Source organism: Dipteris shenzhenensis, chromosome 32, assembly GCF_047967505.1.
Source record: "Dipteris shenzhenensis isolate YYH24624 ecotype China chromosome 32, Dip_SZ_1.0, whole genome shotgun sequence".
Lineage (NCBI taxonomy): Eukaryota > Viridiplantae > Streptophyta > Polypodiopsida > Gleicheniales > Dipteridaceae > Dipteris > Dipteris shenzhenensis.
In genome coordinates this window covers 6410904-6433444 of record NC_141627.1, presented here as the reverse complement: position 1 = coordinate 6433444, position 22541 = coordinate 6410904, and the positions used below count along the sequence as shown (strand labels likewise).

The following is a 22541-nucleotide window of genomic DNA, read 5'->3' as shown; positions in this document are numbered from 1 at the left end:
ACCAAGGTACTTCAAACCCTCCAGTATCCTGTTTCAAATGCCAGGGCCCACACTTCTTGAAGGACTGTCCATACAGGGATCGTACACCCACTGCCCCAACCACAACAAATCCCACCCCTTTGTGTGCGGGATGTAGAACAGAGCACCTATTCCAAGATTGTCCCACGAGGAGACCAACCACTTCAATCACCCCGCCAAAGAGCACCAACCTCAATCTGCTTAGCATCGAACAAGGCCATGTGGCCGCAATCCCTTATGAGGATGCAAGCCAAGGCACTAGGCAAAGCAATGAGGAAGCTCAAAAAGAAGGGTAAGGTATCCCCGTTGCCTGGTCCCGAGACATTAGGAAAAAAGGGAGCTCATTTTGGGGCCTTTTAGAAGAGAGAGAAAATAGGCTCTCAACCAATTAGGAGTGGGCTAACGTAACGTTGAAAATTCAACAAAAGAAGATGAAAATAAGAAAAAGAAATAGTACTATATGTTCGTAGAAGCATGTCACCTACCTTTCTAACGGCTTTAGCTTCAGCCAATTTAGTAAAGTAATCAGTGGCCACAATGATGTAGCATACTTGTATTCCCTTTGTTGTTGGATGTATGGGACCCACAAAATCAATCCCCCATTTTTCAAATGATTTTTGTGCAACAACTGTTGTTAGGGGGTTGAAGTCCTTGTGTTGTGGTTTAGTAGTTTGTTGGCATACATCATAGCTTTTAACATATTCATTGGCATTTGCCCATAGTGTTGGCCACCAATAGCTTGCGAGGAGGATTTTTCTTGCTATTGCTTCCCCTTGGAAGTGTCCTCTTGAATGCCATCATGGACATCAATTAGGATTAGCATGATCTCATGTGGCATTACACACCTCCTTAAAACTTGGTCCTTGCCCATCTTGTATAGTTGTCCTACAATGAGTTAATAGGGTGTAGCCTTTAGAATTAGTTTTCTTCTATCCATTGATTTCATTTTAGGGGGTGGTTTACCAACCATTAAGTACCCAATGATGTCTGCACACCATTCAAGTATAGCATCAATTTAAAATAATGGGGCATCTGGTAGATAATCCTCTATTCCTTTTGGCTCTTCTCCTGTCCTCAATCGTGACATGTGATCTACAATGTAATGTTGATCTCCTTTCATCACCACTAGTTAGAAATTGAATTCTTGTAGGAGTAGAAGCCATCGAGTGATACAACCTATGGTACATAGTCAATTTACAAGATACAATAAGGCTTGATGATCTATGTAGAATACAAAGTCAGTATCCAAAAGATAGTGTCAAATTTTCTTCATGTTGTAGATCATTGCCAAAGCTTCTCTTTTGTTGTGGTGTAATTCACCTCCGCATCATTTAGCTACCTCCTTGTATGTCTTGGCTAGTCCTTCATACACTAGGGTATCCTCAATATTCTCTATTTTTGTGAACTCTAATTCCCTGACTGGCCTGGGCATTACTATTGTTGCTTCTCCTCTGGTGTAGTTTTTGAAGTAATTGGGCACTTTGAGGTGCTTTCTTGGTTGCTAGCTCCATTGGATGTTGTGGAAGAGGTTTGGTCCAATTCATATGTGTTTCCTTGCTCTTCTTTTTTGTGAGTATCCACCATTTCACTCTTCATTTTCACATTGGGTTTGAACTTACAAAGTTTTTTGCTTTGTGGGACTAGTAATGGATATTCAATAAGAGTCTCACTCCCAAGGAGTGCTTCTTCGAACAAACATGCACCTTCAAGTCCTTTAGGATCCCGTTCAAAATTTGGGACTCAAGTGCTTTTGTGGGCTTTGTCAAATACAATTCCACCACTCTGGTTTGCATTCTTTCAAATTCATTAAAGTGCTCTACCTTGGCCTTTTGACGTTGCACACTCTCCTTCTTTTTCCTTGATTGATTGCTATTGGTGGCTAGTGTTAGAGGGTCTATCTTAGGGTATTCTATGGCCATGAGCAACCTAGCCTCACCAATGACATTTTGTGCAGTCACTAGCCGCCCATAGATGTGCCTATAGGATTGCTGAGTTAGCTAATGAATGCCTACAGGATTGCGAAGTCATTGTCAAATACTTGATCTTCAAATGTCACATTATCGGCTTCTATTTCTAGGCCCCAATCAAAGTCTGCACTATAACCTTCAATTATCGCCTCTTCAGGATCATATAATTGTTTTGTGTATACTTATCTGAGTTTTCTCGAATGGACCCACAAAATCCAAGTCCAATATTGGAATGCTTCCAAAGGCTAACTCAAGTTTGAGGGGCATATTATAATGTGGCATAAGGGAGCGATCTATTGGCACACATTACATTCCAAGCAACAAGCATGAGCATCTTGGAATAGGGTGCTCCATCACAATCTTACTTGGAGTACTTTTGAGCTAAGAGTTCTCGACTAAAGTGACCAATAAATCCCATATGTGCTTCATTGGGTACAAATGCTCATTCATGAGGAAGATTCAATTTGTACAAGACTCAATGTACTCCTTGGTGATTAATTTGGCCTCTGATCTGGCTATACCTCCAAGCTTTTAGTGCAAACTCTCTATGCTTTCCTTGGGGCATATTCTCAAGAAATGTGGCATGTTATAAGTATTAGAGAATCTTCTCATACTCAATTTTAGACATGTCAACTAAGCATTTGGTAGCTTAATAGCAACTCCTAATGCTCACTCTAGTGTAGGTAGACATAAGACACAATTTGCACCCAAGTTCCACACTCCTTGATAGGTATGCACAACTCAAAGAGAATGAAAACCAAGTTAAATACCATGGCTCTGAGGTGTTTTGAATACTTTCTGCTGTTTTAGAGTATTGGTAATGTGTAAAGGTGTGCTCCAAGAGACCTTTCACATAGAGCTCTTTAGCCTCATCCACGATGTCTTTAGTCTACCACAACAAATTGTTTAGACAAAAGTCCAGCGTGCACACATACACAGACCCTAGATGAGTCCATCATCGTTGGTTTTTTGTAATTTATGAAAATTGACTCTACGCTAATTATATTTTTTTTCTCTCGGATACATTTGAAGAATCCTTCTTCATCCTTTTACGAGGGTTCAGTCATAGTGCAAGGGTTTTTTTTTTAAATTTAGAAGTTTACAGGCGATTCAAAGAAGATTGCATGTGCGCCTCCTCCACTAGACCTCCACCTCCACCTCCCTCCTAAGAGCTTCACACATTACAAAGACTATTTCTTTCTGTGTGTTGTGTGTGTATGTGTGTGGGTGAGAGAGAGAGAGAGAGAGAGAGAGAGAGAGAGAGAGAGAGAGAGAGAGAGAATCTCATACGAAATGAGGTGCCTGATGTAATTTCTCTTGGGGGCAGGAAACTTTCAAGAATACAATGGATTATAAGTTGTCTGGATTTCTTAGTTCTATGTTAGTGTTTGCTGTAGGCCATTGAGGATTCCTACACAGCCAAAACAGGAGTGAGAGGATTCAGCCATAAAAGGTAGCCTTGTGCTCCCATTTTCCATCCAACACAGCATCGACTACTTGAAGACTAAAGAGTTTGAGCTAGACTTTACAAGTTGTATGTGACCTTTTAGATTATCACTTTAGAAGCCAAACTTTGTAAGCCCCATGAATCCAAGGAAGTAGTTTACAATCGTGACCATTGGGAGGGTTCGCCATGCATTACTTAAGAGATATTAATTTTATTTTAGAAACAACGTGACCTAGGCAATCCAGATTACATCAGTAAAGGAGGACAAGGTAAAGCATTAGAGGATGTATGGTTGATTGTAGATTTCACTAATGGGTGCTTGATATCCAGAAGCTCCATGTACTATGGGAGGCTATCTAGGTTGTGAAGGCATTTTGCAAGAGATTTTTGAGTCTGTTCTCCTACCTCCTAGTGGGAACTTCAAAACACTTCAGCCTGTGTCGATCTACGCCCTCTAATAAAGTTTACCTCATGAAGAGGTTGTTTGAGCTACAAATGAAGGGGTCTCCATTGCTTCTCACTTGAATGAATTCAATATTATTTTCAACTAGCTTCAGGCTCAGAAGATGAATTTTGATGCGGAGACTAAGGCAATATTTCTCTTATGTTCATTGCCATCCTCATGGGATACCTTCCGTACAGCTATCAGTAACTCTGCACCTGGTGGAGTACTGAAATTTGATGATGTTGTGGGTAGCTTGTTGGCCGAGGAGATTAGACGGAAGTCTATAGACGGCAACAAGCAGGATGCAGCCTTAAATGTGCAAAGGGGCAGATCACAGTTCAGGGGAAAGTCCCAAGAAAGAGGGAAGTCTCGTAGCAAATCTAGGGCACGGAACATTGAGTATTGATGGGCATTGGATAGTATGCTCATTGGTCGTTCTCCCTTAAAGGCACATTGTCCTTTAAGTGGGAGGTTGTGGGGGTTAAAGGTCACTGTGCCTTTACCCCAGTTATGTACAATACTCAAACACATATATAAATGAATGAAAAAGAAGATAAGGGTGTTCCGCACCCACCAAAACTTGTGTGGCTCTCTGTCTCTCTCTCTCTCCCTCTTTCGTTCTTGCTTCCGTTGAGAGCACTCTCAGTTCCCTGCAAACACACCTTCCCCGCAATCACACCTTCCTGTTGCTCCAATGGATTGCCAAATGTAAGGTAGTCTTAGGTTGAGGGCTGCATAAAGACCCTGGCTTGGATATTTTATAGGCCTGGGAGAAACAAACCAATTGGCGATTATAACATGGCTGGTACAGCAGTCAGTCCAATCAAACTGAATGGATTGCCCCTACTTCTATTGGCTTGATTAAGGATCAGAATTGCAATAATGGCATTCTAGCAACCTGTTGCACTTACCATACATATTGCAAGGACTGATGTCCCCACCACCACATCTAACTCCCATGTGTTACCAACAATAAGATCATGGATCACTCGACCTTTCTCTAAGACTACTACATTGGACACTGAGGATGAGGATTCTGAAAATAGACAAACAATACTTGATTTTGATTTCTATGCTTACATCAGTAGAAATGGATATTATTGTACTTTATTTATTTATTTATGTAGCTTCAAGTAGTCAAGCAGTTCTTGTGCGCCAAGTTGCTCCTAAAGGTACTTGCTCTTGAAAACCTTGTAGAGGTAGCTTCATGATTTAAAGTTTTCGATTGGCATTAGCTTTACGTTCTTGTAGCTCATCCTTTTTGCTTTGATGGCCATGCTATTAATGCTCGCAATTTGAGCTGCTACCCATGGGCGATTGCCAACATCCTCAAAGTTTTTTGTAATACAAAATTGAACCATTAAATCTTCAAAAATGCAAAATACTATGTACGAAATGCAAAATCATACATTTCTAAAAACAAAGTACCATGTGGAAAATGCAAAGTGCTATGTTCTATATCCCAAACTCAAATTGCTACATACTATATGCAAAATGCTATGTACAAAATGCAAAATCATATGAACCCAAGGAAGGGCACGTTCCTTGGTCTTATAATTTTTGGAGAGGAAATGTGCCGACTCTCCCCCCACACAAATGTATGGTTAAGTGTATTTGTTTATGTGTTGGATACAAAGTGTTATTTGCTAAATGCAAAAATGCTAGTTGATCAATGCTAAGTGCTAATTCTAAATGCAAAATGATATGTACGAAATTTAGAGTGCTATATCTCAAATTCAAATTGCTACCAAATATATACAAAGTGATAAATGAAAATGGCTACATCCCAAATTCAAATAGCTACAAAAATATGCAAAAAAATATATGCTAAACACAAACTCCTATGTGCAAAAAGAAAGATCTATTTACCATGTTCGATATTCGAAATGCTATATGCTACATTTAAATTCCTATGTGCTATATTCAAATTGGTATCAACATAAACTAGAGACGTTATAACTTTTGAGTGAAAAATATAAAGTGTTAACAACCTTGATATTTTCTTTGCAGATTATTCGAATTGGTGAATTTCAAGTCATTTTTAATACTCTCATCCACAACGAGAAAATAAAGTAGGTGCTTTTACTTCAACATATAATTTACTTTACAAATATGAAAAGGTCTCTTCTTGAAAGGAGAGAATGTGCTTCCTGCATTAGCATAGAAAATAAGAAAAGACTCTTACAACCGAGTTTCTCCTCATGGCTATTCATCAATAAATTTCTAAAAGAATGGAACCAAATCACTTCTCAATATATTTCGAAGATGTAATATTGTGTATATTGTGGTAGAATAGAATTTAATACAGGTTGTTTTACAAAGTTAAAATCAGGAATATCACTACTAGATTCAAGTATAACACCATATGACTTATCCAATACGTTCATAAGTTTGCATGTAGAAAATGGCCTAGGACATAGATTAAAAATGGCTTGTAAAGCATGCATAAATAGTCCATTCAGAAAGTTGTACTCGGTTCCCTATGATTCAGACTATTTACAGAATGTATTAGGTGCGGACATATTTCAAATGCAAATTCTTTCTATAATCGATATATCCCTAAACGTTTCTAAAGGTATTACATCTTTAGCAACATGTATACCAAGAATATTTGAACAAGAGATAATTAGATGAATTCTTAAGTTTCAGATACTAAGTTCTATTCCTGGATCTCCTTCATGGCACCATAGAAACTTAACAGATCTAATGGCAATGGTTGACACATGGGGCCTTCCCAATATATTCCTTACACTTACTGCAAATGAGGTATCAACCACAAGATGGTGTAAAATCGATCAAATAGAAACCATTGCTAAACTAGAAAGCATGACATATGTTAGTCCTGGTGCAAATGATTTTTGTATTACTACAAGAGCCTTTCCTTTGAGTGTGTATCCTTGTGACTTGTGTCCCATACTTGCATATGCTAGTGTGATTGAAAAAGTTGTTTTATGATACCATATTGAGTTTAGTACCTTCCGTTTATGTTATGATCGTCTTAGTGTGATTTTTTCATTTGTTGATAAGATCTTGGCATGAATTTTTAAAATGTTATTTGTGTTATTATCTATTTCTAGTGATATGACACTTGCAATAGCGCCATTTGTAGCTCCGATTGTGAGATCTATATTTTCTATGATCATCACTTTCGCTCCTATTGCTATTTGTTATATGGAGTGAAAATCTGGATCCATTATCCATTCTTTTAATTCTAAGATTTGATTTGCATTGGATGTCACAGTGACGCTTTTAATTTGATGCTCTTTGAATTTCTTATGTACTATGAGCTCATTATAGTATCGTGTGTCTTTTTGATGGGTGCACAGTATAGTTTTGTCCTTGTCAATGAAATCGTATGCTTCACTATCACTTATGATTAAATTACCTAGGTAGTACTGAATCTCTTCTACCGTTGGTTGTCTTATTCTAATTATGTTTAAGAATTCTATGTATGTTGGATCTTCTAGGTGACGTATTGATGTTTGAAGGAATGAAAAGGTTGCAGTTGTCTAGAAACCCGAGTTTTCAATATAGCATTTTCTACAGAATTCATTTTCTTGCACCTTGCATTTGCATACTGGAGGCAACTGGGACGTATCTCCGAATAAGAGCATCTTTTTATTTTCAAAAGGCTGCAACATTGTTTGCTTGCAAGTTTCGCACAGTTGTCTGATTACCGTGTTTAATGTTTGGCATGTCATCATTGAGATCTCATCAATTATTATGATTTTTGCATTTTGCAATTCTATGTATCGTTCATCTGACACTGGTAAGGAGGCACGAAACATATCGCATCTCTTTGGTAGACCAAATTGATGATGGACAATAGTTGCTAATCGACTAAGTCTCATTGCAGCAGCTCCTGTTGTTACTGCTAGAACAATCGATTTTCCTTGTTTTACATAATTATAAGTAATGTACTTGATCATAAATGTCTTTCCTGAACTAGGAGTACCACAAATGACATGAAGTTCTGCGGGTGATCCATTTATCTTTTCGTAAATTTCTTGTTGTTCAGAAGAAAGAGTTGCATTTTCAAAATCCTTGAACTTGTTCATCATTTGGAGTAATTTTGTGCGTGTTGTGTTATGTATATTGGTATCTTCATGAAGGTTGATTGAAGCCATGAAAGAGTTCTGAATAACACGTAATGGGCTTTTTTGGAGTATCATGTTTGTTAGTTGGTGGCGATTTTGATATATTAGCAAGTACACTTTGCAATATTGATCGGTAAGAGATTTGATGTCTTCTTCTGTTTTTACGAGGTCTCAGATATGGCATTCTAAGAAGTAAGATTTCGTATGATTGTTATTAGAAATGAGCTCATTCTCATTTCTAAAATTTACGTTCTTTAGTAGAAGGTTGTAAAAAAATTCTTTAAAATGATGAGCAGGGTGGTAATCTGTGAAACGTACAATCCGTGTTGATGGATACACATAATTTTTTAAAGAATCTATGATAGTTATGTATTTTGGACATTGTATTTTTTCCAGAATTCATAGAAGGTCAAGTTCTCCATGACACTTGGACGACCGCAATATGTATCTATAGGATGCATTACAGAAACACAATGTTTACGAAGGTATTTTTGGCGCATAGATGAAGGAGAGGAGTCAATGAAATGCACAGATTTGCTTCTTTGAATGGTAGATATCTGTAAGCATGACAATGCTTCCTCTGTTGGAGATGTTAGCTTTGAAAGAATGTATGCAGATATCATTTTTAATTTAATTGGATCTAGATTATCTAGTCCTAGAAGTTTCGCATTACCAGGATTCGAGTTCCTATGTCCCATGGGTTCGGTTTTCATAGCATATTTTAGAAGGTAATATGATAGGCCTGTGTTTGTTATTTTTGAATATTCATATGTGCTTGCCACAAGAGTAATATTCCTGCATGGTATGGAATGACATTACAATGTTCTAGTGATGGATGGAAGTAGATCCATCTTTGTGTGAGAGGATCTATAGTAGGTTTAGTATCTAAATGTATTGGATATGGAAATCCGTATTTGCATTTGTGGTTTGTGCTTGAGTCAAATAGATTGCATATTGGCCTACATGTGTGGATTTGTTTTCTCTTTACCATAAGCTTTCTTTGAATTGAATTCTCTGGCCAGTTATTAAAATCATTCGTGTAAGAGATATATGCATCTATGTGGTTTGATACAATATCTATGTCTTGTTCATCTATCCATAGCATCATGTGTGCATGCATAGATCCTCTATTTTGTACCTCATATCTTATGATGTGATGGTTGACTCTACCTAGTAGTCCTTTATCGCACAAAATATATCTTGCTAAGAATTGTTGCAGTCTTACGTGGAAGAGCACTGCACATTCAACTGGACAATCTCTCCATGTGAAGTTTTCACCACTCGAAACAACTTAAGAATCTTAAATAAAATCAATCCATCTGACTTCATTCCAATGCTTACATGAACTTTAAAAAAATAGTAATCAATAGAAAATCCTTTTATTAAATATTCATCAATATAAGAGAAAAGAAACTTTTGATATACAAACTAATATGGAGGATCTATTAAAAAACTTATTTGAAGAACCACCAATAATAAAATATGGCAACATCAGACGAGGTACGTTTTCAATATCAAGAATTGTAGTATTTCTTCACATTAGTTTATATTCTAATTTATAATAGATTACTATTTCGCAAATCTTTAATTAATTCAAAAGTAAAGCTCAACAAGATCAAGAGAAATCAACAAAAAGAAAAAAGAGACAAATTTATTTCTTGTATACAGCTCAAATGCGTCTTGCAAACATGGCTGGAAAGGAACCAAATGAATACATTTATGGATGGAGCACACTGCAAGACCTTAGGAATTTCGTGGATAACAATCAACATGAAGTACAACAATGGAAGGCAGAACATGAAGACAAAGAAATGAGAGCAAACGGTTAGTAATCCAATTTTATTTATAAAAAATGATTAAATTTTAAATTTTAAAAATACAATAAATAACATATACATAACATCAATTCAAACATAATGCAAGTCTTACTAAGTACATAATTCAAAAAATCACAAAAGAGGACGATATCATTACTCCAATGATGTTGAGAATAGAAGCACAAGCTATAATAGATAAGCACTCAGAAGGAATTTCAGCTTATTGCCTTGAACTTCTACACTTTGGCTACAATGTAAGCTTAGCCGAACTCCTCAAAATAGATCGTAACACTGGAAATGTCATACTAGCGGAGTTCAACAACATGTTCCAAACAGATGATAAAAAACAAAGCTGAAGAGTTGCCATTTACCATAGAAGGTATAACTTCCATTATTGATTTAAATTTTGCAAAAGAAGCATATGGCGAACATTTTGAGTTTTTCCCGACTCCACCAAAGAACAATATATTTCAGCCCCCTACAGGTACATTCTTGACTTCATATCTTAAAATACATACAAACTCCATCTTCTAACACACAAGAAAAACTCATCGTACTTCATTTTGCTATTTCAAATAGGAAATCGTAAAGAAAACAAACAAGAAAGGCCCATATTACATATATTCTATTCTATGTATTGCTACAGAAAAAAGATATATTGGACAAACTAGAAATCTTGAAAAACGGATAGCACAGCACCAACATTAAAATTGAAACATGATGTTAACAGGTACAAACCGTTCCACTCGAACTTCAAAACAGAAATCCTAGCCATCACAAACTTTGAAAGCAAAGCGGATACACTCGAAGAGAAATACATAAGATAACTAAACACAACCGACTCGAAATATGGCTACAATAACCTCAGTGGAAATCCGGCCTCTACAAAAAAATTTTACTTTCTCAAAAATAGAGACATAATCTAATATATTTAAGTAGAAGCCCATTTTCAATACATGTAAAGTACTTCCTATTTCAAATTGTAGATAAATCATACTCTTGAAGGACTCTTAATTCATAACATATATTATTCAATTTTTTTCATTTTCAAAGGATTACTACTTTTTTTTAATACACATAAAATAATTCATGTATGAACTGTTATTAAAAAATGCTTATAAAAACGTCATGTTTTTAGTGATATATAACTCCAATTATAACAATTCCAATAACAACCACTTTTAGGTATACTAGATAAATTTTCATGTATTGTTACTCTTATAATAACATTATAGTGTATTTCAAAAAATTCTACTATTATAGTGCTCTTCTTCAAATCATAATTAATTCTTCTCAAATTGCAAGTTTACATAAATCTAATTTCTAAATTCACTTTAACAATAATGTCAAGATGAAAAATATTATTTAACAATTTTTACGAAATAGCACTAAATTCATTTATATATATTCTAGCTCAATACAGCTACCTGCCCGGATCTAGTTTGCACAATCTGCGGTGGGTGTCATTCTAACGCCACCACCGTATCCTCCCCCCCTGTGCTTTCACGCATGTGTTGGCCATGCTTGTGTATGTTGCGGCTCTGCACATCCCTCCTTCGCTTCCAAGAAGAAAGGAATGTCGTCCATGTCCTAGCCAAGATTGGCGTATGGACCAAAAGGATCTCACACTTGATGATTATGTGGCCAAGTTTTGAAAGCTTCTCAATCGACTCCCTGCCATGAATCGCCCCGCTCAGAAGTATTGAACACCTAGTTTGTTCATGATCTTAACCGAAAACTAAAACAAGCCATAGCCTCTATAGATATTGCTGCAATGACATTTTGAGATCTCGTTGATGGCGTGCGACGTGTAGAGAAAATGTTAATACACGAGCAACAAGCACAACAAATCACACTCTAGCCAAACGGATTCTGGGGCTGAAGACTCTTCATATGTATTCGACGACGATAGCTCCGACGATGAGTCAGAAAAGCAGTGGGAGACACGATGTTCGAGCAAGAAGATCAACACTACATCGTTGATTGTCTCCATAGCTAGGGCTCGCCTCCTTGAGGGTGGCACGACGGCTACTCCAAGTCTCTGCGCCGGTGTTTGGTGCACAAAGTACTCCAACAATGGACACGGACATGAAGACTATGGCCTCAACCATATTTGGTGTGCAATCTGTCAAACTATAATGCACCCTATCGACACATTTCATTGCAATGCTCGTCTGGCTCCTGAGCCTTTCGCAACCACAACCACGATCCAAACCTTTTCTATTGATCCTATTCTAGCTACAGCCACGACCGTAGCTCCCATGGCCATGATTCGCCTCTACCGCCCTCGCCAACGAGCCTCTACTAGTGGCCCCCTTGGCATGTTATTTGTCACAATCGTAATGTTGTCGGTCATTGGAAGACTGAATGTGAACTATTCAAACAACATCAAGCGGAGAAGGGACAGCTTCATGCCCAAATAGCCACAACTCCTCTTACTGCTCTTCAAGTGAATGTGGTGCATATTGTGGCTCTGGTTGAGCCGGATGGAGGGTCCACCGACAATGCTATCAAGGTCAATGTCATGGCAAGGGTGATGAACATTCTGTCAAGTCCTACATTACCAAAAGCGTGTTCCATCAAAGGAGGAAGAGCCAATCAACTGGTAGGCACAAGCAGAAGTTTGTGCCATAGTTTCGGAGTGGGTTAAATATATGCATCCTCCAGTGGGTGTGATTCTAGAATATCCAAATCTACATGATAAAGAGAATGATAAAGAGAATTTACTATTCATAGAAATGAAAATCCTCCCCAAGGGCCGGTTAATTGTGCCCAATGATGTGGCAGTACACCCCAGTCTAACCTCCACAGTCTCCTCAGATTCCTTTTTTGATGTTTTTACATTGGAGTTACACTAGCATTGATCCTCCGTTTTACCAGCATAGGATTGTGCTCAAAGGCAATGTCAAGCTGGTACCATAACAATGCTACCGGATGAACCCAAACTATGCCCAAAAGGTTGAGGAGATTGACAAGCTCTTGCAAGTGGCTTTCATATACCTATAGACCAGGCCATCTGGATTTCTCCGATCGCCATTCTCCCAAGCAGAACAAAAAGCTACATGTCTGCATGGATTACCAGTAGCTCAATGCGGCTGCAATGACCAACCCCTTTCTCATTCCCTTCCTCGATTTTGTCCTTGATGCCATCGCTGGCCACGAGATGTATTCTTTCCTCAACAGGTTTAGTGGTTACAACCAAGTCCGCATGGCGGAGTAACATCAAGAGAAGACAAAGTTCATCACTAAATGGGGCATGTTCACATCTAACGTCTTGAATTTTGGTCTCAAGAATGTGTCGGTAGCGTTCCAACGCCTAGTCCAAGAAATTTTCAATGAGCACTTAACATCCTTCATGCACATTTTCTTGAATGACTTCACTATCTTCGGCCCCTAGGCTGAGCACCCCCATCACCTCTGGATGTGCACCGGACGCAAGGCATCATTCTAGCTTGTCCCCAATTATATGTTCCAGTTCGTCAAAACGAGAATCCCCGGTCAACACTTGTCCCGCAACAAACGCAAGCGCCTCACCCTTTGCAGTTGCAACTTTAGCATTATCACCGGTTCTCTCTATCATCTTGGTCCCGACAAAGTTCTGCATCAGTGTGTACCGCCACATGAACAATCAGACATTTTGCAAGAGGCACATCAAGGGTTGGCCAGAGGACATTTTGCTGGCGTTCTAAAATTCATGGCTATTTCAAAATTTAAATAAATAATGAATTTAGTTTATTGGAAATCACGTTTCCACAAGCATTTGACATAGCAGCAACTGATATAAACACTTTCTTTGGATGCATTGTGAATTCCTTATCAGATTATAGAATAATGTACTAGATACACTTCACAAATAAAGAACTTAATTGCTGTGAAATAGAAAATCAATAAGACTTTCTTTAAAACTCTTTATGTGGAGAGTAAGAAATGCCAATATTTTCCGTAGCCCAATTTTGAATGATCTTTGATATGTATTCTGCCTGTCAAATATACAAACACAATATATGATCAAAACTAATGAAATGAACAACCTGTGTAGTTTAATTGTGAGTGAAGTCTATGTCACGTTCTGTGAGATACATAAGACACAAGTCAATTCCTCATAATATCAACATTGAGACTTGTTGAATAAATATATGCAGCATGCACTAAAATAAAAGCTGAAAGAGGCCAGAAAGCCTCCAGCATCCTGAATATGATGCACATATGGATACTCAAGCTAGAAACGGTTGTCACATAACTTTTCAATTACCCACCAAAGGAAACCTTGTTCTGTAACCTGAGGCAAAACACAATACCTGGTGATTGTTTGAACCTCTAAGCAGGATAAGGATTTCCCTGAGGTTGTCTTCTGATTCGGTCCTCGTAATGATCTTCTCAAAAACACCCACACAAGCTCCACGTAGTCCTTCCCAATGCTCTTGAGATTCATCTGACCTCATGAGTAAATCAAACGCTTTCGCTGCATATAGAAACTGACCAGTCCTGTAGCACTCGTTGGCTATTAACTGGAGAAGGCTGAAAAGAGGAAAACCCCAAAGCATATAATATCAATTCATCATACGTAAACTCATTAAAACTCCGCAGAATATGGCTAATGCAGAAGCACATCAAACATAAATTCATTGTGTGGGACAGTTTATGTTCTCCTTCAGTGGCTTTGCTCATCTTACATATTCCTCGTGGGATTTATACAATAGGGAGCAGTAGATGTCAGACTAGTCTTTTACACATTGCAAACCTAAGCTGAAAACATAAGAGGGAAATGGCACATGAGATTCTGAAATCCCTAATGATTAAGAAATGAGCTTAGAAGCTTCTAGAATGACACCTTAATGATTCATCTGAGGCCTCTGTCTGAAGATACCTCTCCCATGCCAGATAAGCCTTCCCATTCATAATAAGACAATATGAGAGCCAAGCATGATAATAATAATCATCTACAAGTTTTTCAGAACACACACGTGTGAGAATTTCTTCTGCTTCATTGTAATCTCCCAGTGATGCCTTGGCTATTCCATAATTCCACTTGAACTCCTCTAAACTTTCACAGAATCCCTTTATTGACTGCATTGGCAATTAGATCTTACAGTGTTGTGAGCATGACCAATTCTGTTACTATAGAAACTATCAATCAGGATCAAATAAAAAAATGTTGCTGAAACTTATGTCTGAAACTAAAATAATATCATGAAGGCAGCTTGAATCATAGGATATAAACAACAAACATAAAAATCTTTCTTGCAGTGATAGGAAGCCAACCTTCTAAAAAAGGTTTATAAAGTAAAAGATTTTATTATACAAGAAGACAAAAAAGATGTTATTAGGACAGTTACTCTCTAATGAGTATCGTCCCAGCCCCCTTCCTGTGGAGGGTAGAGCATGCAAGGGTCCCATTTTATTCTTTGCTTGTATGGGCCCTGTACGGCCTATATGGGTTGTGTATCGATGCTGTGTACAAGCTCGTTGAGCAGCAGGGAAGGCAGGAGCAGGTGAGAGAAGGGAAAAATGAGCGCAAGGAGGTGGAGAGGGGGCAGGATCAGTGGGCTGACAAGCAGGACAGGTAGCTGGGAGCAGCAACAACATGAGGACTCCACTAGCAGCACAAAAGGGTTTGTTTTCTTGCAAATTTATATTGATGCTGATGATGATCTACTGCCAATACAGGCTCTTCTATGCTTGCTTATGGGTTCTACTTCTATCCTGCAGATATGTGTTCTGCTGCTTGTACCCATGGTCTTCTTCAATGCAGTGATATTGTTTGTTGCTTCTGTGACCATAAGCTTAATGCTCAGAGTCCTTGCGCTTAATTCTCTCTCCTGCTAGGTCTTGCTATTGCGCAACATCTTCAGAAAATTGTATTTTTACTTGCCACCTCTTTGCTTCTGCTGCTCACTCCTCTAAAGGCTCCCAAGGAGCCTCAGTCGTCTCGTCTGAGGTCTTTTGCACTGCAAGGTGCTGCTGCTTAACTACACCAATATGAATCCGATGTGAGGGCTTCTACAGTGTGATGTGCTAATGCCACTTTGCCGCAATGTGCCATTGTCAATCACAAGTTGTCAATGCTTCTAGCCATGTGTTGTGAGATGATCACCGCCTCTAAGTACATCATTTCGTTTTCCCTTTTTCTTATAGGACCTCCCTATAGTACATTGACGCAGGCCTTGTTGTTGTTCTTGTGCTGCCACACAAGCCCTTTTTTCTTCTGGTATGCTACTCAAGTCTTAAATTGAAGCTGGCTTTTCTTCTCTGCGTTTGAGTGTACAGTGTCTTTTCCTTGCTTGCTTACTTTGCCTCGATTGCACGCTTCCTTTGATTGTAGGGTGTTTATCCAGATTGGTAACAGTTCGTCCTCCCACAACAAATCTTCTTTTGACCTTTTGATAAGTTGAATCCCAAATCACCCCAAGGGTGAATTAATGGACTATATCTATAGTTCATCACTAACTTTTCCAACATTAGCTAGCTAATTCTTCATTTGCCATCGCCTTGGTTTGCCTTTGTGGGTCAGATCCGGGTAATTAAGACAAGGGGTTCTGGCTTATGGTTATAGATGACAGACTTTCAGATTAGATCCAGCAGATCTGGAAACTCCTTTGGATCTCCACCCTGAGGAGCAGCCTCTCTCTCCGTCAGCACAGTAGCTCCTCCCTCTTAATCAAGGACCTACAATGGACCCCTCTCTAGGATCCTTTGCCACCCCCTCACAAGCAGAGATTTGACTGATTCCGGCTCTATTTTAGCTGTTCAGAGTAATACTTTATCACCTTTGATTGATTGTGGAGACCTATCCTCAAAGTTCCTACCTTCCACCTTTGTCAATGCTGCTCCTTCAAATCATGTTGACAGAGCTCGACCTCCACTAGCTTGGGGATTCTTTACCCAATGGATTTTTCCTCCCCTCAGGGCCTCTTGAAACCAGCCTCAACAATGTAAAGGGTGGTACGATCCACTTAATTACAGCATACACAGTAAATTGACAAGTAAATATGCACCATAGAACAAATCACAGGGGAGCTAGAGCGCTCCTACTCAGAAACAAGGACACCAATTGGCCCCAAACTTTGGCACCCCTTGCGGTATTTATTTAACGTTCATTTGAAGCCAAGCGGCTGATTACAAAGGTCTCTGGGAAGCTGCACCACAGGCAAACCAACGCCCGCAGACTCCCCGTCCAGCCCACCCTGTAATTCTCTGCTCAACTTCAAACGGTGAATGGCATCCAATCACTAGACAATCATGTATCCTCAGCCAACCAAAGCATGCAGCAGAGACCCCAATAGCATCCACTGTCTAAGGTCTCATTCATCTTATCCCAAAAGGGCATGCAGAAATTTGACTACCCAATGTAGGCCCATCACTCTCTTGGCCACCGCATATAAGATCTTGGTAAAGGCAATCACTTGCGGCTGCAGCCCGATCCCCCAAATCTTATTCGTGGAATGTAAACTAGTTTTGTGCATGGCTAGAGCATTTTTTATAATATGTTTTTCTTTTGGGAGGCTTGGAGTGGGCTATGCATAGCGGCTAGGGCCTGGCCCTTCTCTTTGATTTTGATAGAGTACCCTGTTGCATTTTGGTTCAGTCTGTCAGGGATGGTCTCTTGCTCCTTGTTTGTGCTAATTCATGGCTAAATCCATGAGCATCCATTTTGGGCTGAGACCTCCCCTTAGGTAGGATGAGAAGCTTCTGGATAGTGAGCTTGCAGATGATACAACAGTTTTTTTGGATCCTGCACCCCAAAATCTGCCCTCCCTGGCTATTGCTTGCCATGTTATAACAGCTTGAAGTTGGAGCATGTTCCAGTGAGCTTACCAGGCCCAATTCGAGTTTACAGCAGCTGTAATCTTCGTACTTCCAGCTGCTCCAAACACTTCCAGGATCGGCACAATCTCAGCTCCAAACTCCAGGCTTTTTGGCTCCATTTTTGTGCTTTGAACCGTTTCTTTTCCACACCATAGCTGTTCCAAATCCTCCTGCATCTCCAGTCCAGCCCAGCCTCTTCTCTCTTAGCCTCTCTTTCTACCCTATCTCAAATTCTCCCTCAGCTCCTCCCCTCCTCTCAGCCCTCCTATCTCCCCTATCACCCTTAGCCTTCCCGTAGTCCTCAGCCTCTCCACCTCCCTCCCTTAGACCCTCCCTCTCAGCTCCCTATCTCCCCTATCAACCTCAGCCTTCCCTTAGATCCTTAGCCTTTCCCCTTCCCTTCACTTAGGATTTCCAGCTCTACTTTTCTCCCTCAACCCTCTACAAACGATGGACGGATCTTTCATCAGTTTGAATCATCCTTTCACCCTTGATTGACGAATGGCAACCCATCTAGGGAATCCTCGTCCACTTCCACTAGCCAAGAGAGCATGTAGTTTGTCAAAAGATGAGCTGCTGCAGTTGCAAAAGGATGTGGAGCTTGAGAGCTCCACCACACTCTTTGCACACATCCATGGGTCCCACCCCTCCTCCAAATCACACGCTAGGGATGGATGCATGTGGCCTTATCTTTGGACCTTGCCCTGCAACTCATTGACATTCAACTTTTGGGACGAGGATTTTTTCAGATGGCTTTTGACACTCCTTGAGCTGCGAGCACTGTGCTCAATGCCAATCCCTTAGCGCTCAATTCCAGGAAGATTTTCCTCAAGCCCTTCTCTCTTGGATTCGAACCACTAGAGGAGGATAGGCAGACAACGTCTCTTTTCATCCAATTTCCAAGTCTACCCTAGGTGTACTGTCGGCTCCTTGCCACGAGCGGGGCAACACTTGGAGTGGCCTCACTAAGAATCCCCCCCTTCTCCCTCGTATTTCCTCTTAGCGGCAGAGTCGATCAGATCACATGGGGTACCTAGAGTTAGGGTCATTGTCTCTAACCCTAACATTTTGTCTGACCACATTATGCTCCAGCACCCAGATGGCTCTCTTTTTTGGCAGGGAGTTGAGATTGCAAGCAAGCAGGACCAGGGTCAAATATGCAAGATCCTTAGGCATTTCATAAGAGATTTCCCAAAGAAGAAGAAAAGACATAAGAAAGCTTTTGGTGTAGCCTCCTCTCGTACTCGATAGAGTGTACCTTTGGCACCGCCTCTCATCCAGTAGCACCATGTCTTGTACCTATTGTCCCACTTTGGATTCTGGTTAGAGTGAGAGTGGCTCCTCCACCACCTTTAAATCAGGAGGGGCCCTCATCCACCTAGGATCCGATCCCGATCAGGACATCTCGCATTCCCAATTCAGTCAGGAATGGTGATGCTCCTCACTCCTCTTACATCAGCCAGTGCGGCACCAGTTCCAGCATTAGAGGGCCACCCCTATCCAAGCTTCGCACACTCCTATTCTTGTAGCGCCTAGTGAGGCTTCGGACTCTTCTTAGGTCATGGTCAGTGCCATACTAGTTCAGTTTTGGATAGGACCAGTGATGGCTCTCATCCAGATCTTCTTTGAGGTACTAGTCCCTCATCTGAGAAGCCCCCTTCTTCATTCTTCACATTCTTTGAGTGCAAGGACTTTACATACCACAGTGTCAAACATGTTTCATAGGAACTCTTTCTCTGCCTTGATGACTTTGGCGGGGCCAAGAGGCCTACTACCGCGAAGGAATTTGTTTCCACTGCTAGGTCGGGTAAGTGAGAACATTCAAGGCCTCGGTCATCGTGGTTATAGGCAGCTGATCCGCAATCAGCTTCATCCAGGTGTTACTAGTGGTCCCATCGATATACTTTTTCTTCAAGAACATAAGCTAGATGCTAGAGATTGCTCTAAGTTAAGTAAATTACTTTCAGGTCATACATTTTAGTCACTTCCTTAGGCACCTGGGGGAATGTGCATTTCAGTATCAGACTCCTTTCTTCCCCTTCTAATCGAACACGAAATTATTTTGCCCAGTATAACACAGTGGGTCATTTTGTTGATTGGCGAACATAAGGTTGGTCTTCTCAGCCTCGATCCAACCACCAATAAAGGGGACCGTGTCCTTTTACGTAAGGAACTCTTTCTTGGGCCCTCATTGCAGAGTCATGGATTATTGGAGGTGATTTCAAAATGGTGGAGTTACCTTCAGAAAAAAGAGGGGAAGAGAAGGTGGCATTGACTTTCTGGATAGAGCAACTTGGGAACTCTTTTAGTACTATGGCGTTGAGTCTCTGAAGAGAGCAGCTTGGATGCCTTTCTCTTTCAATACTATGGCAGAGATGCTTGGACAAGTGATGCCTTTCACACTTTTCCGTATTCGCTCTAGGTCTCTGGTTGAACAGGAGGTTGCAGATGCCCATTTATGCATGGATAGATAGATTCTATTCTAATGATTGGGCACTAGACAAAGGAGGTTCAATATACATTGCACCAGGAGTTACCACCTCGGATCACTTTCTAGTGGTTCTTATGATTGCTGAGCTTCATGAGAGGCGCCGCTCTGCTAGTATCAAGATTTCATATGCATTGTATGCAAAGGATGGCCTCACGAAGGATGTTTTGCAGATATGAATTTCTCATTTGCAGGGTAGAGTGTCATCTCCTTCACATGTTGCAGCAGTCCTATCTGGTGTTAGTGATTTTTACCATACTATTGCTAACACTAGAAGGCATGAGATTCTTAGGCAAGAGTGTTGGAATGGTCACCTCCCCATCTGTAAGCCCCCATATGAGGAGAGCATGGGGGAGGGAGACCTAGGGCAGTACCCCACAGGAAAAGAGAGAAAGGGGCTGCCACATGGACAGCATCATGGCTGTCATGTGGGCAGTACATCTAGAGAAGGTACAGGAGCAAATCAGTGGCAATTTGGAACTCCAGACGGAGGTGAGAAGTGGCTGCATGATGGCGACACATGGTGGCTGACGTCAGCAGCAGTACGGATCAGTACGGCGCTGCACACGTGGCTGGAGAGAGCCTGGCAGAGGGCAGAACCAGCGGGACAGAAGGGGCAGAGGTGGAGGCTATGGTGAGCCAGCCACCTGGTCATAGATGTGCCCAAGAGTAGGGCCAAATGGGGGCTGCCCTTGGGGCCAGGCAGCAGCTCAAAAGAGCCCAGCAACAGCCCTTATATAGGGCAGTAAAGTTGGCGGCCCAGGAGGGGCCAGAAAAGTCTGCCAGGGGGGGCAGGAAGAACCGACCAGGTCGGCCAAATCTAGGGGCCTGGGTCAGTAGGTTTTCCCAGCCCCTTGGGGCCTATAAAAGCAGAGGCCCTTGGCCTTATTCGATATCACTTGGAGCAGCAATTCAGGGAGCAGAAAGAGCAGCAGAACAGCCACCTGTGGGCCTCTATCCAGGAGGATTCAAGTGGGCTGTAGAGATGCAGACCTAGCTCAGAGTGCTGCCCACCTAGGCTGGTGCAAAGACAGCAAGGTGGAAGGGATCTAGACGGATAGTCTACAGAAGCTCGAGGTGGAGCACGCGGGCTCGAGTCTAGAGATAGCCAGCAGATAGGAGAAGTACCTTGTGGTAAGATCAGAGGACCACACCATTGGTGGGACTCTGGATCTATCTCTTTTGTATTGTGTCCATAGCTTTGGACGGAAATATATTATTTTGGTGGTTTCTCTATCTGACTGGCTCATTGTCTATTGATGAGTTTGCACATCTATTTTATGCACATAAGTTAAGAAGTTTGTGATTCCACACCCAACACCACATTGTGTGAGTTCCTGGGCTATTCTATCAGTCTTCCGCTATGCGTACCCTCTGTTGAGTAATTTCTAACATGGTATCAGAGCCCAAGTAGGAGGCTCACAGGTGTGGGAGCTTGAAGGCAGGGACCTTCCTGAGGACGACCCTGATTCAAACGCTCTTGGGAATCGACTTCCACGACTAGAGGATTGTGCCCTTGCGAGAAGGAGGGTGACTCAGGTTCAGTCAGGTGCGTTCAAAGTTCTGGTCTACTAAAAGATTGAGTTTGGTCAACTTTACTGTGTGGTATAAACAAAAGAGATGTCGACCTCTACAGCCTCTTCATCCCCTGCTATCCCTTCCTCCTCCCCCAAGTTTTCTCTCATTCACTATCCCTAACTTCGGAGGGTCTGGGAAACTAGACGGGACCAACTACCCGATCTGGAGGTGAAAATCCGGAGCCATTTAGTGGCTCAAAAGTTGTGGAAGCTGACAACGGGAGTGGAGGCAAAGCCGGAGGACTTGGTGGACAGGCAAGGGGAGATAGTCATGGCAGTAGATAGAGAGGAGCTCGAAGCCTAGGAAGATAGAGATGCCCATGCCCTGGCATTAATCATAAGGGCTACGGCAGACTCTGTTCTTCCACATATCCAGATGGCCGATACATCAGTAGAGGCGTGGGTCACTCTGAAGGATCTATATAAGACAGTTCGCTTTTTCAGCATCAACTCTACAATTTTGATATGGAAGAAGGAGATATGGTACATAGCCACTTAACGAAGGTCAAGGTGGTGAGGGATCAGCTGGCAGCAGTTGGTCAGAAGACAGACTCATGCCATTTGGCCTTGATGGTACTGAGGAGACTACCTTGGAGTTTCAAGAGCTTTGTTACGACTGTGACAGCACGATAGAGGACCAAACCTCTGATGTTTGAGGAGTTGGGTCCATTACTGCTACAGGAGGAAGCTCGGGAGAAGCTCTACAACGATGACCAAGACGACAAGGCGATGCTGGCAAAGGATTACGCTGGCAAAGGAAAGGGCAAGCCTAACGGTGGCAAGTCCAAGAAAGACGACTCTGACGACGAGGAGACTTCGAAGAGGAAGCAAAAGAAGAAGTGCTTCTACTGTGATACGCCAGGACATTTTGCAAAGGAC

At 41.1% G+C, this 22541-nt stretch overlaps 1 protein-coding gene across 3 annotated transcripts in view; it reads right to left on the bottom strand.

Annotated features, from left to right (window-relative positions):
- Positions 1-13660: 13660 nt before the first annotated feature.
- Positions 13661-22541, bottom strand: part of LOC147880236 (uncharacterized) — a 60683-nt gene continuing 51802 nt past the window's right edge. For 2 of the 3 annotated variants that reach the window (XM_087371181.1, XM_087371182.1), the window contains 3 exons: positions 14623-14858; positions 14090-14309; positions 13661-13771 (listed from right to left, as the gene is read on the bottom strand). In XM_087371181.1, coding sequence (XP_087227307.1) covers positions 13691-13771; positions 14090-14309; positions 14623-14858 — 537 coding nt within the window. In that variant the 3' untranslated portion in view covers positions 13661-13690. The remainder of the gene's footprint in view (positions 13772-14089; positions 14310-14622; positions 14859-22541) is intronic. The other variant, XM_087371183.1, reaches the window with a different exon arrangement.